General features: G+C 42.8%; 1 protein-coding gene across 1 annotated transcript in view; it reads right to left on the bottom strand.

Moving 5' to 3' along the window:
• Positions 1-13,474, bottom strand: part of OTC (ornithine transcarbamylase) — a 37,631-nt gene extending 24,157 nt beyond the window's left edge. The window contains exons 1-4 of the mRNA XM_063353563.1: positions 13,397-13,474; positions 12,440-12,511; positions 2,069-2,212; positions 1,408-1,489 (exon numbers count right to left, since the gene is read on the bottom strand). Coding sequence (XP_063209633.1) covers positions 1,408-1,489; positions 2,069-2,212; positions 12,440-12,511; positions 13,397-13,474 — 376 coding nt within the window. The remainder of the gene's footprint in view (positions 1-1,407; positions 1,490-2,068; positions 2,213-12,439; positions 12,512-13,396) is intronic.

Here is a 13,474-nt window from a genome sequence, read left to right as displayed (position 1 = left end):
AAAACTTGAGTCTGCCTTTGAAACAAAGTCTTAGGCTTAGGGGACTTAAGACCAATTAACCGAAGGTGTGAAGTTAATGCATAGAAGTTAAACTCCATTAAACTCCCTGGTGGAAGCTCTCACTCAGAAATAAATTGGTTTTATTTCACTAGAGCTTAATCCCTCTTGGATGAATTTATGTGCATTAATTCCCATCCTTAAGTTAATTCATTTGAACTTCCCTGAGCTTCCCCCTTCCATAAGCCTTCAAAAGCCAAGGACTAAATACTGCTTCCCTCTGAATACAGAAGCATGAAGAACAAATTCAGAGAATTCGTCATTACCTGCCCAAGAGCCAGTATGTCAGGCGACTAGAAACTGGACTAAAAACTCTGTAATTAAAACATAGGTGATCTTCACAGAAAGGGAATGCACAAGAGAAACCCATTCGTAAGTCCTGCTTATGTGGAGAAAACAGAAAGCAACAACAAGTCTACGTAAAGAGCAGGATCAGCAGGTAAATGGCTGTGCCAGAGGATACAAAGGCAAATTCAGAAATTCTTGCAGTTAACATATCTGCTTCTTCCTTCCAGCATTTTTACCTTCTCCCTTACACCTTGTGAAGAGATGTGAATACTCAACAAGTTCCCTCTCCCTTCAGTAGGCAGAAGTCAGCCTAAGGGATGCTGGGTCAACTCAAATGTGAGAAGGGCAAGCTTCTCCTTCCTTGATGCATCACCAATTCCTAATTATTCCTTGCTAACGTGCAAGTACACAAATGATTTATTTCAGCGGTCCCATTGACTTCAGAACAACTACCATGTAAATAAAGATATGTATGTGTTTCAGTGTTTGCAGGACTGTATCCTAAAAGATTAATGTTTCAGTGCCTGTCCTTATTAGGCTAATACCCTGGACTCTCCATCAAGTTATCTTCTCCTGTAGGTAATCATGTTAATTTTTTCCCCCCTAATTTATATAAAGACATTACTATGATTCCCAGCCTAAACACATACTCTGAAATGTGACAATGGTAATGCATAATACATTAGAAAAATATTTATTAGAGCTTGCACAGAATTAAATTTGCGCTGCTTACTAAAATAGATGTTGGGAAATGTGCATCTTGCCAGTAAAACTAGGAGCTTACACTAGAAGTGCTTGCTTCTGCCAGTTACTTTATTTCTGATCTATCATGTTTTGGAATGATCTGGTGAAATTTCAGTGACCAAAGTGATGTATGTGCTTGTGACATGAATATGCAAGGTGAAACACAATTAGCTACCATTCTTTTCCTGGTTTTGCTTTCAAACTTCAGGTTGCTCTTGAGTAGAAATTGCTAAATGCAAAATTGTGCGGTGTTTTTCAGTCCATACTTGCAGTATACAATTTCATATAAAATGTGACCGTGCCATTGCTCAGACCTACCTGTTTCTGCAGATAATCTTGTTCTTGTGCTCCTCTTCTCAAAAATCATGGCCAAGGATTTTCCTTGCATCAAAGGCAAATACTGGAACATGAAGATTGAAGGCATTTCAATTTTATAGTCATTATGCACTTTACAGGGTGAAATACTTCTTTCACATTTTAATCATTAGAAAAGTTACATAGGTGTTTTTTTAACCACAGCTTTATTCTCTTGCCCCTCAAAGAATTTATTAGCAGTGCAAAGGTTAAAGGAAAAGAAGGGATTCTAGGGGCATAAAGCAACTGCATTTTGGCACTCACCTTGAGCTAACATCAAGCAGAACTCTGATACTAATTTAACACCATGCAGGGATGTGTCTTCCCTTTCCTACATTTAGTGCTGCATGTACACCATATGTCAATGGATGGTGTTAGCCAACAAAAGGGAGTTAGCTGTGAAAAGCTGTTTAACCTTTTCACTTGCGAAGTCCTCTGAAGTATTTAAATAATATCTCTGAACACTTTACAGGAAGGCTTTTTGATTTGTAGCACATGATTTACAGTATTTAAGAGCTCAGGTGATGTTCAGGACAAGACAGCTGAATGGCTCATTCCCAATACTCTTCAGAAAGATATTTATTTCAATGTCTGAGTGACCTAAATGACAGCTGAAGCATCTTACCTCTCCTTTGTGCTTTATCCTTTGTTTCAAATCTGAGGCCATCCACAGCAAATACTTCAGCTCATCTGCTTTGTAGTTCTGTAGAGTAAGGAGGTCACGACCTTTCAGATGAACATTCATTTGAGCTGGTGGCCCATACCTGTGTCAAAAGAGCAAAAAATATATGCTTTTTGTCATTCAACACTAAATTTTACACATGCTAAAGCCAACGAGCAAGAACCTGAAATCTCTCCTACTCCCCTCATTTGACTCAGCTGGATCAGCTTGGTGGACTGTGCTAATTAGTTTAAATAACTTTTACTGTCAGACATACACAACATGATAGTATGCACTATATCGATCAGTGCTGTAACAGTATCTCAAATTGTATTATAAACTGTACATTGGATCTAGTTTCCTTTGCCTTCTGATATGCATATATATTGACTGCATGCTGCCTAATCAAATAAACCCAAATGCATAAAGCCATTCAGGGCTTGGTGAAATGGCTTACACATAGACTGCAAAGCTGACCTTTGGGGGCAGAGAAGACAAGGAACAGATCTTGGCACTCTTTCTCCCTCCTTTGTGCTTTGTGGATGAGCAGACACTTGCCATGTTCCACCCCCACTGATACAAACAGTGTTATTTCTATAAATGTGTATGAAATCTCTTGACTACACCAGGGAAGAGGGTAAAAAAAAAAAACAGCAAAGCAGCCATGCGCTCTGGTCTTTCTCCTACCACAGAAGAGACATTCTGGGCATGCGCAGTGTATTCATTCAGTGTATTCTGGCCTCTAGCCAGATTTGCAACTTCAGAATCACATGAAATTGGATGCTGATAATCACCCACAAAAGTTACATGATCAAATTTCCTCTAGCTTAGACAAGGTGTCTTAATGAAAGTCAACCTCCAAGCCTGTGTTTTCACAGGCTTAAGATTAATAAGGGAGAGCGGTAGCTTAGTCCCTTCTCTGGCACTGTATCTACAGCCCTCCTTAGCATAACACAGCCCCCACTGCTAAGGTTTGGATGTATATAAGCTAAACATATCTTTTTAATTAAAGGCAGCATTTTTAGACTGATCTGATGGAATGGAGACAAAAGCAATGCAAACAAATGGACCAAGTGCAGATATCGCTTTTGTATTTTCAAGTAGGCTTCCCTTTAGCTCACCTTTAAAGCCAGGCTCCGTTACAGCACCTGCCAATTGCCAAGCCCTGGTGCCCACAGCTAGGAAAATTCAGGATAAAAAAAATAGAATTGCTCTTCATTCTTCTGTTAATTACAATGAGTAAAAGTCCTGTTAGTGGATAGGCCTTTTATGGCTTCTAAAGAATTTGGTGTTAAATCAGTTAAATCTGGAGGGAAAGACTTTTTCTGCAGAATTTTGTGGTGTAGGCTCCAGCTGAAATCGGAGGAAGAGAGCAGCTCTTAAGGGAATAGTACCACACATAATTACTGTCTGTTTGACATCACAGAACAAACTGCATGACTTTTCAAATCATGTAGCTGGATTTGTCTTTAACTGAAGATACCTAAATGCAGTGTAAAACACCTTCTGGACACCTTAAAAGTGCTTTAGACACACATTATACCACCACAATTACTAAGAAGACTTTTTTCACAGAGAAAAGGAACAGCAGAAACATGGAGAATATATGAAGAAGTAGCCCATGCAGATGTCCTACAGATTAATATTGCTGGAACTCAGGATATGCTGTCATATATCAGGGCAATGTGCTCTAGAGATTATGCAGACTGCCAGAGGATCCATCACTAAGCTAAGCACAAAGCAGCACAGAGATTCCCATCAATGTGCACCATCAGAGCCTGGTCTCTGCACAGGCCCCCACACTGCAGGAGGGCTGTAGTTTTGTGTTGCACTGTGCAGATAAAGGAGAGGAATTCTTGTTTTCTAGGTTTAGAGTAATGTTGCCTGTGTATTTTCTTAGAGTGTCTCTGAAAATTGATTCTTAAGTGAAATACAGTCTAAACTTGTCCTGGTTTGAGGTACAACAGAACCAACTTTCTGTTCAGTAATTTTAGTTTCTTAGCTAGGCCTCTTCTGACTCTCTGAAATTAACAGCACGTTGTGTCTAAAACGGTTCGTTCAGAGTGATAAGGCAGTTTGTGCCAAGGAATGGTATGCAGAGAGGCTCTTGCTTACACTTATTGCTGAAAAAACCAAGGCCAGCTAATTTCATTACTTGTCCCATTAGAGGGTCAGAAGCAGAAAAGCGTAGACGGGTCCCACCTGCAGGGAGGAGCAGAAAGGACAGGTGACCCAAAACTGACCAACAGGGTATTCCATCCCATCTGCCCCATGCTCAGTATGAAAGTTGAGGGATCAAAGGGTCAACTCTCTTCCTTCAATGGCTGATGACTAAGGAGGACCCTGTCTGTTCATCTGCCTTTGATCCCAATCCGTGTGTTCCTGACTCCAGTTCTGGAACCCGATTCCCACCCATCGCTGAGTCCAGCCTGGGACTTCCCCAGTGCCTGCCGGTGACATCATCCTGTGAGCTTAATACAGTTTTGTATATACTGTATCTATTTCATTATTTTCCTTTTTATTTTATTCTTAATATTTTATTAAAGTAGCTTAGTTTCTTCTAAACTCATAAATCTCTCTTTATCTCACCTCCTCCTCTCCACGCACGAGAGGCTGGGGGGAGCGTCTGTTGCCGGCCATTGGCCGATTTGGCCAAAACCATGACAGATTTATTGGCGCCCAACGTGGGGCCCGAACGGAGCTCTGATAGATTGCCTGAATAGTTTGAATTCCAACTTGTCGAGGGAGAACAGACAGTTTACATCACGTCATTCTTATATGAAATCTTGTATCGTGTCCTTAGAGAATTTTGTATGAAGTTAATTGATGCAATGGGGATTAACTGGTCAAATTTATTGCATGGTTTATTTATTCTTTGTGTTTGGATGTGGTGGTCTAAGCATGCCATGTTGGTGTGGATTTGCCTTCAGATTTATAAAATAATTGCTTGGATAACGGTTCTACCTGTATACCTTGGGCATCACGTGATGGAGTCTTTTACTAATTACACTTTCAGGATGGATTCTTTTGCTAATTATGCTCTTGGTCTTACCTGGGGAAAGTTTACTTTACCCTTTGATGATGATTATGCCAAAGTGACAGTAACAGAATTAGGGGATGAGAAACCTTCGGGCTATTTGGAGAGTGAATATTACTTTCATTTGTATGTGATTCTGTTGTTGGGTTTCCTGAATGTGTTGCAGGGGTGGTTTATTGTTAAATATCAGTGCAGGAGTGAGTATTATGGGACACCTGATATTGATACTCAGACCCCGTGGCCAGAGTCAAAGATAGCAGAAATTCAGACAATCCTGCCGCTAAAAGCCACAGCAGAAACTCAGACAACCCTGCCACCGAAAGCTGCAGTAGGAATTCAGACAACTCCCCCCACTGAAAGCTACAGCAGAAACTCAAACAACTCAGATTACTGCCCGAGCCACAACACAGACACAACCAACGCCACCGGCCCCGATAGCAGCTCCAGTGGCATCGGCCAGGCCCATGGTGGCACCGACCACTTCGCAGCCCGCGGTCAAAGTCACTCCGCCGCCTGCTCCCCCCCCACACCGGTATCGCCAGCCCCACCTGCAGCGGCACTGGCTGCTCCAGCCCTGACAAGGAGCATGGTCACGGCTCCAGCTCCTCCAGCAATGGGCGCTGCTGCTACCCAAACTCACGCAGAACCGGTGCAAGTTGCCCCAGTGACCAGGAAACAGAAAAAGTTAGCTTGTTCCCCTGCCTCTGATGACAAAGACCAGCCCAAGCCAGACAGTGTAGGAGAGGGTTCCTCTGAAGAAGATCCAGGAGAGGGTCCTTCTCAGGCAGATAAAGGAAAACGTCCTGCTAAATCAGATCCAGGAGAGGGTCCTTCTCATCCAGCATTAACACAGGATGAGGACTCAGATGCAGAGATAATAATTAAATCCTTTTCTATGAAGGATTTGCGAAATATAAGAAAGGACTTCAGTCACCATGAAGGGGAAACACTTGTCTCCTGGTTGCTCCGATGCTGGGACAATGGAGCTGATACCATAGATTTAGATGGCAGAGAAGCTGAGCAGTTGGGAAACCTGTCCAAAGATAGAGGGACTGATAAAGCAGCTGGGAGAAAGGCAGACGTCCTCAGTCTCTGGAGGCGACTGCTGGCAGCTGTAAAGGGCAGGTATCCCTTTAAGGATGATATCGAATGCCGTGCAACCAAATGGACCAGCATGGAAAAAGGTATTAAGTACCTGAGAGAACTGGCTGTGCGAGAGGTGATTTATAGCAACTGGCAAGTGATTATAGACCCTGATGAAATGCCACGCAAACGATCTTTGTTGAGGAAGTTTGTGCAGAGTGCACCATCAAATTATTCCCACACATTGACAACAATGTTCTGGGGAGGATCTGATACTGATACACCAACTGTAAATGAGGTGGCTAACAAGGTGCAACAGTATGAAGACAGTCTCTCCCGTCCCCTTCATGTCGCAGCTGTGGAGAAAATGGCTGAGCAAACTAAGGCCATGGCTGAGACAGTGGAGAAAATGACTAAGACAATAGCTGAGCAAAATGGGAAAACTGTTAAACTTCATGAACTGCTTGAAAAACTGTCTAAGAAGGGGAAAGAATCTCACTCTTCCCCTGAACAGACCCAGGTTGCAGTCATTAAGAAAAAACGCCCTCCTACAAAACCAGCTCAAGGGAAACAGGATCCACTCCAAGATTTCCTGTGGCTTTGCCTCTGCAACAATGGAGAAGACATGAGTAAGTAAGTGGGATAAAAAACCTACTCCGGCCCTGCAGGCACGAGTGCTTGACTTGCAAGGTAAAGCAGATGGAAGAATGAATTTCTACGGGAGGAGAGATGCTCCAGTCCATGGTAAGCGATGCTCCGGTCCTTGCAGGAACTCATCTTCTAATTGCAGCTGTTGTTCTCAACATTAGAGGTGCCCTGCCTCCAGCCAGGAGGAGGAGAGGGATAACCAAGTTTATTGGACTGCGTGGATTCGATGGCCTGGCACATTAGAGCCACAGAAGTATAGAGCCCTTGTGGAGACTGGTGCACAGTGTACCCTATTGCCATCGAATCATAAAGGGACAGAATCTGTTCCTGTTTCTGGAGTGACAGGTGAGTCTCAAGAACTGACTGTATTAGAGGCTGAAGTGAGACTGAATGGGAATAAATGGGAGAAGCACCCTATTGTGATTGGCCCAAATGCTCCGTGCATCATTGGCATAGACTACCTTAAGAGAGGGTATTTCAAAGACCCGAAAGAGTATCGGTGGCCTTCTGGTATAGCAGCTATAGAGACTGAGGACATTACACAGCTGTCTACCTTGCCCGGTCTTTCACATGACCCTTCTGTGGAGGGACTGCTGAAGGTTAAAGAACAGCAGGTGCCAATTGCTACTTCCACAGTGCATCAACGACAGTACGGCACTAACCGAGACTCTCTGAATCAGCCCATCCAGAACCTGATTCGTCAGCTGGAGACCAAAGGAGTGATCAGCAAGACTCGCTCACCCTTTAACAGCCCTATATGGCCAGTGCGAAAGTCTGATGGAGACTGGCAGCTGACAGTAGACTATCGTGGTCTGAATGAAGTCACACCACCACTGAGCACTGCTGTGCCAGACGTGCTGGAACTGCAGTATGAATTGGAGTCAAAGGCAGCCAAGTGGTACGCTACAATTGACATTGCTAATGCATTCTTCTCTATTCCTTTAACAGCAGAGTGCAGGCCACAGTCCGCTTTCACCTGGAGAGGCTTCCAGTACACCTGGCATTGGCTGCCCCATGTGTGGAAACACAGCCCTACTATTTGCCACAGACTGATCCAGACTACACTGGAGAAGGGTGGAGCTCCAGAGCACCTGCAATACATGGATGACATCATTGTGTGGCGTAATACAGCACATGAAGTTCTCAAGAAAGGTAAGAAAATAATCAAGATTCTTCTGAAAGCAGGTTTTGCTGTAAAAAGAGGTAAGGTCAAGGGACCTGCACAAGACATCCAGTTCTTGGGAATTAAGTGGCAAGATGGTCGTCACCAGATCCCACTGGATGTGATCAACAAAATAACATGTATGTCCCCACCTACTAACAAAAAGGAAACACAAGCCTTCTTAGGCATTGTGGGTTTCTGGAGAATGCACATTCCAGGTTATAGTCAGATTGTGAAAACTCTTTATGAAGTGACTTGAAAGAAAAATAATTTTATGTGGGATCCTGAGCAACAACAGGCATTTGAGCAAATTAAACAAGAGATTGTGCATGCAGTAGCCCTTGGACCCATACGATCAGGACATGACATTAAAAATGTGCTCTACACTGCAGGCGGGGACCTACCTGGACCTGCAGAAAGCACTAGGGGAGACTTGAGGTCGACCCCTAGGATTCTGGAGTCGAGGGTATAAAGGCTCCGAGGCCAACTATACCCCAACTGAGAAAGAAATCTTGGTAGCATATGAAGGAGTTAGAGCTGCTTCTGAGGTAGTTGGTACCAAAGCACAGCTCCTCCTAGCACCCCGATTACCAGTCCTGGGCTGGATGTTCAAGGGTAAAGTTCCTTCTACTCATCATGCCACCGATGCTACCTGGAGTAAGTGGGTTGCCTTAATCACGCAGCAAGCTCGAATAGGAAACCCAAATTGTCCAGGAATTGTAGAAGTGATCACAAACTGGCCTGACAGCAAAGACTTCACAATGCCAACTGAGGAGGTGGTAACTCATGATGAGGAGGCCCCACCATATAATGAACTCTCAGATAATGAGAAACAGTATGCCTTGTTCACTGATGGATCTTGTCTTATTGTAGGAAAACATTGAAAGTGGAAAGCTGCTGCATGGAGTCCTACGCGACAGGTTGCAGAAGCTACAGAAGGATAAGGTGAATCGAGTCAATTTGCAGAGGTAAGACCTATCCAGCTGTCCCTAGACATTGCTGAACAAGAAAAGTGGCCAATACTCTATCTCTATACTGACTCATGGATAGTGGCAAATGCTCTGTAGGGGTGGTTGAAGCAGTGGAAGCAGAGCAACTGGCAGCGCAGAGATAAACCCATCTGGGCTGCTGAATTATGGTAAGATATTGCTGACCATCTAGGGAAACTAGTCGTGAAAGTATGCCATGTAGATGCCCACGTACCCATGAGTCAAGCCACTGAGGAACATCGAAACAATCAGCAAGTGGACCAAGCTGCTAAGATTTTCAAGACAGATTTGGACTGGGAACATAAAGGTGAACTGTTTTTAGCTCGGTGGGCCCATGATACTTCAGGTCATCAAGGAAGAGATGCAACATATAAATGGGCTCGTGACCAAGGGGTGGATTTAACCATAGATGCTATTGTGCAGGTTATCCATGACTGTGAAACATGCGCCAAAATCAAGCAAGCTAAAAGGTTAAAACCTTTGTGGTATGGGGGTCGATGGTTGAAATATAAATTTGGGGAGGCCTGGCAAATTGACTATATCACACTCCCTCAAACGCACCAGGGTAAGCACTATGTGCTTACAACGGTGGAAGGAAGCACCGGATTGTTGGAAACCTATGCCATAGCCCATGCTATTGCCCAGAATACCATCCTGTGCCTTGAAAAGCAAGTCTTGTGGTGACATGGTACTCCACAAAGAATTGAGTCAGACAATGGGACTCGTTTCAAAAACAGTCTTATAAGTAATTGGGCAAAAGAACATGGTATTGAGTGGGCATATCATACATGGTATTGAGCGGGTATATCGTATCCCCTATCATGCACCAGCTTCTGGCAAAATTGAGCGATACAATGAATTGTTAAAAACCACCCTGAAAGCAATGGGTGGTGGATCCTTTAAAAATCGGGACAAGCATTTAGCACGCGCTACCTTGTTAGTTAACACCAGGGGATCCATCAATCGAGCTGGTCCAGCTCAATCACACCTTTTATATACAGTAGAAGGGGATAAAGTCCCTGTGGTGCATGAAAGGAATATGTTAGGGAAAACTGTTTGGGTTTTTCCTGCCTCAGGCAAAGGCAAACCCATTTGTGGGACTGTTTTTGCTCAAGGACCTGGATATACTTGGTGGGTAATGCTGGAGAATGGAGAAACTCAATGTGTACCCCAAGGAAATTTGACCCTGGGTGAGAAGACTTAATTCTGAGTTGTATGATATTAATCGTTATATGATACTAACAGTGTTCTATAAGTGTTTTTCAGGATAACGCAGTGGTGATGAAACCTGAACCAGCTTCATCAAGTGACGTCCAGCACAACTCTTTGAGATGGACATACTACCCATGGGCACGAACCACACTGAATTTCATTCATCCCTGAGAACTTCATTCATCTTTCCTACCCTGAGATTCTGCTGAGAGATGAAACTCTACAGTTATGAACTATACAGACTTAGTGGACTTTTGTAGATAAAATCATAACTGAGTAAACTGCATATATCTATTTATATATATATATATGGTGTATGGATAGATTTGATAGATAAAGGATTAGTGATCTGAGCATGATGCAAATGGTATGGAATAAGGGGTGGAATGTCCTGGTTTGAGGTAAAACAGAACCAACTTTCTGTTCAGTAATTTTAGTTTCTTAGCTAGGCCTCTTCTGACTCTCTGAAATTAACAGCACGTTGTGTCTAAAACGGCTCGTTCAGAGTGATAAGGCAGTTTGTGCCAAGGAATGGTATGCAGAGAGGCTCTTGCTTACACTTATTGCTGTAACAACCAAGGTCAGCTAATTTCGTTATTTGCCCCATTAGAGGGTTGAAAGTGGAAAAGCGTAGACGGGTCCCACCTGCAGGGGGGAGCGGACAGGACAGGTGACCCAAAACTGACCAACAGGGTATTCCATCCCATCTGCCCCATGCTCAGTATAAAAGCTGAGGGATCAAAGGGTCAACTCTCTTCCTTCAATGGCTGATGTCTGAGGCGGACCCTGTCTGTTCCTCTGCCTTTGATCCCGATTCTTAAGTGAAATATAATCTAAACTGTATGTGTGACAGAAGTAATAAATATTTGTGGCAAATAGCATTTAAAATAATAATGCACATTTCCAAGCCATAAAGACGAATCTTCATAGCATTACAGTCATTAGCAAAATAAAGTTACATATTTTGCTGTAAGTGTTGTCCGTCTGTCCCCGTGCTTGCCTCCATCGTGAGGTAAACAACCTTGAAACAGTTAGGATGCATCCAAATGCCCTACTTTTTAATTTGAAGTGGGTGTTACCGAGCTAGCAAAATGATCTCCTGGACTTCTATATTCAACAGCTGCAGAATACAATATACCTGACATTATAAGAAAGGCTGGGCATTCATGGGTCAGGTAGCTTCCACCATAGCATGAAAAAGAGCTTAGCAAGGTAAGCTACTGAAATCCAGCTTTGAATACCAAGGTTCTTAGTTGATATTCAAGGGATTGGCTCTGATGTTAACGTGTGTATTCTGAAGGAAATTTGTTTCATAACTGACTTTTTTATTATTATTATTTTTCAGAACAGGAATTTGCTACTCAATACAGTTTGGGGGAACAACAAAAATATTTGTCCTGTTTTAAAATCTATGCAACTGCTTGCTGCTTGGTCACTCTACTCTCCTTTTCTGCATTGTTTCCAGGGCAGCTTTGGTGCTGCTCCTCAAGTTTCTAATTGCAACCTACAGTTCCTTCTAGGGAGTTAGAGATTCTCTAATCTCAACCTGCCAAGCAGGAACTCCTGTTCATTGGTCATGTTTTACCACTTGACACGACTGAGAAGTGGACTGAGAAATATCCACCACAAATTTCTGCGCTGGTAGATAGTGAAGCACTAAAATTGTTACCCAAAGAGGATCTGGAATTACCCTCCTTGGAGATTTTCAAGATGTGGCTAAGCAAAGACATAACTGACCTGATATGCTGTTGTCAGGCTACAAGCAGAAAGTTGGACTCTGCTCCTGACCTCTGTGTTCCCATGATTATTCTGTTTATTCTATGACCTTCAAGAAATGTGTTGCCATCCCTATTGTCCACATCCTCTGAAAGAGAGGCAGAAGCGGACAAATAAATTCCAGAGAAGGACCATGAGACAACATACCAAAGTTAAAATGTAACAGGCAGAACTGCAACGTCAAGCAGTTGGCTTATTCCTTTCTGAGCAGGGCCAGCAATTACTTTGGACTATTAGCATAGACTGATAGATACTAGGTTATCCTGCAGTATCAACCACAGTGTGCTTAACTTGTAATGTTAACACAGCTGTGATAGCTTATGCCAACATTATGATAGACTGTTAAAAAAACCCTAAAAATAACAAAAAACATTATGTGGGGAGCTTAACAAATTGGATGACTTTATTGGAAAATGAGCTTTACTGCAGTTGTTCTCCAAACTTGCTTTTCTATCATCTCTGCTAACCAGAGAAAGTTCCCACCAATTGCCAGCAATGAAAATCCAAAATCCATACAAAAATTATCACCCAGGCTTCAGGACCACTTTAAAACTGTAGCAAATAAATCACAGAACTTGGAAAACATTTGTTTTTCATCTGATGTAATGTAGAAATGATAAATAAAAATGACATATTGCACATTAGGATTCCTGTGAATGTGAAATTCCCATATATTGTTTTCCAGCACTAACCATTTGTTACGCAACGCTGTTAATGCTATTCTTATTGAACGGACATGAAATCATAGGAAGATGTGGAATTAAGTTTCAAGTCTTTAATTTTAACCTGATTCTGGAGATGTGACAAGCACGAGAAGCAGCTTACTGAAACACTGTCTTACAGGTACTTTTCTGAAGGCACAGGGGACAGGGACGTCTATGTGGCTGAAGCCAGGTCTACCTGGTTAACTCGGAGCCTCATATCACATCATGCTTTTCCTGCACGCCTCCAGTGTATATAGAGAAGAAAAAAAATACCAAAGGGGAGATTCAGCTTGCAGCTTCAAGGAGAGAATTTCCCCCCCAGTAGTAGATAGGATAATTGTCTACATGCATAAGAATTTCCTGTACTTTATTAAAATAGTTATTTATTGATTACAGTGCCTGCAGTGTACACTGACCTCAAGAAGAAACATTCCTTCTTGACTTTGCTGCTAAATTCCATGGAAAGAATTAACAGCATTTCACAAACGTTAAAAGGGAAAATCCTCCAGTCTCCCGAAGACGCAGAGTTTGCTGCCTTGGGAAGCAAAAGGGCACTAAAAATGCAGGAAAAAAAGTGCCTTTCTCTGAAACACTCACTCCTTCACAGGATTCAGATGCTTTTGTCTCCAGGTTTCTGACTAAATGTCACTGAACACCAGACAAAACTCAAGGATAAGCTTACCAAAACTGTCGCAGCAGCTGCTTGCTGGTCCCGGTTAGTTTTGCAATACTGAAGACATTCCTCATGTTAAACAGCAT

This window comes from Chroicocephalus ridibundus, chromosome 1, assembly GCF_963924245.1.
Source record: "Chroicocephalus ridibundus chromosome 1, bChrRid1.1, whole genome shotgun sequence".
In the NCBI taxonomy this organism is placed as follows: Eukaryota; Metazoa; Chordata; class Aves; order Charadriiformes; family Laridae; genus Chroicocephalus; species Chroicocephalus ridibundus.
The sequence above is the reverse complement of the archived record's forward strand: the minus strand, read 5'-3'. Positions and strand labels throughout refer to the sequence as shown.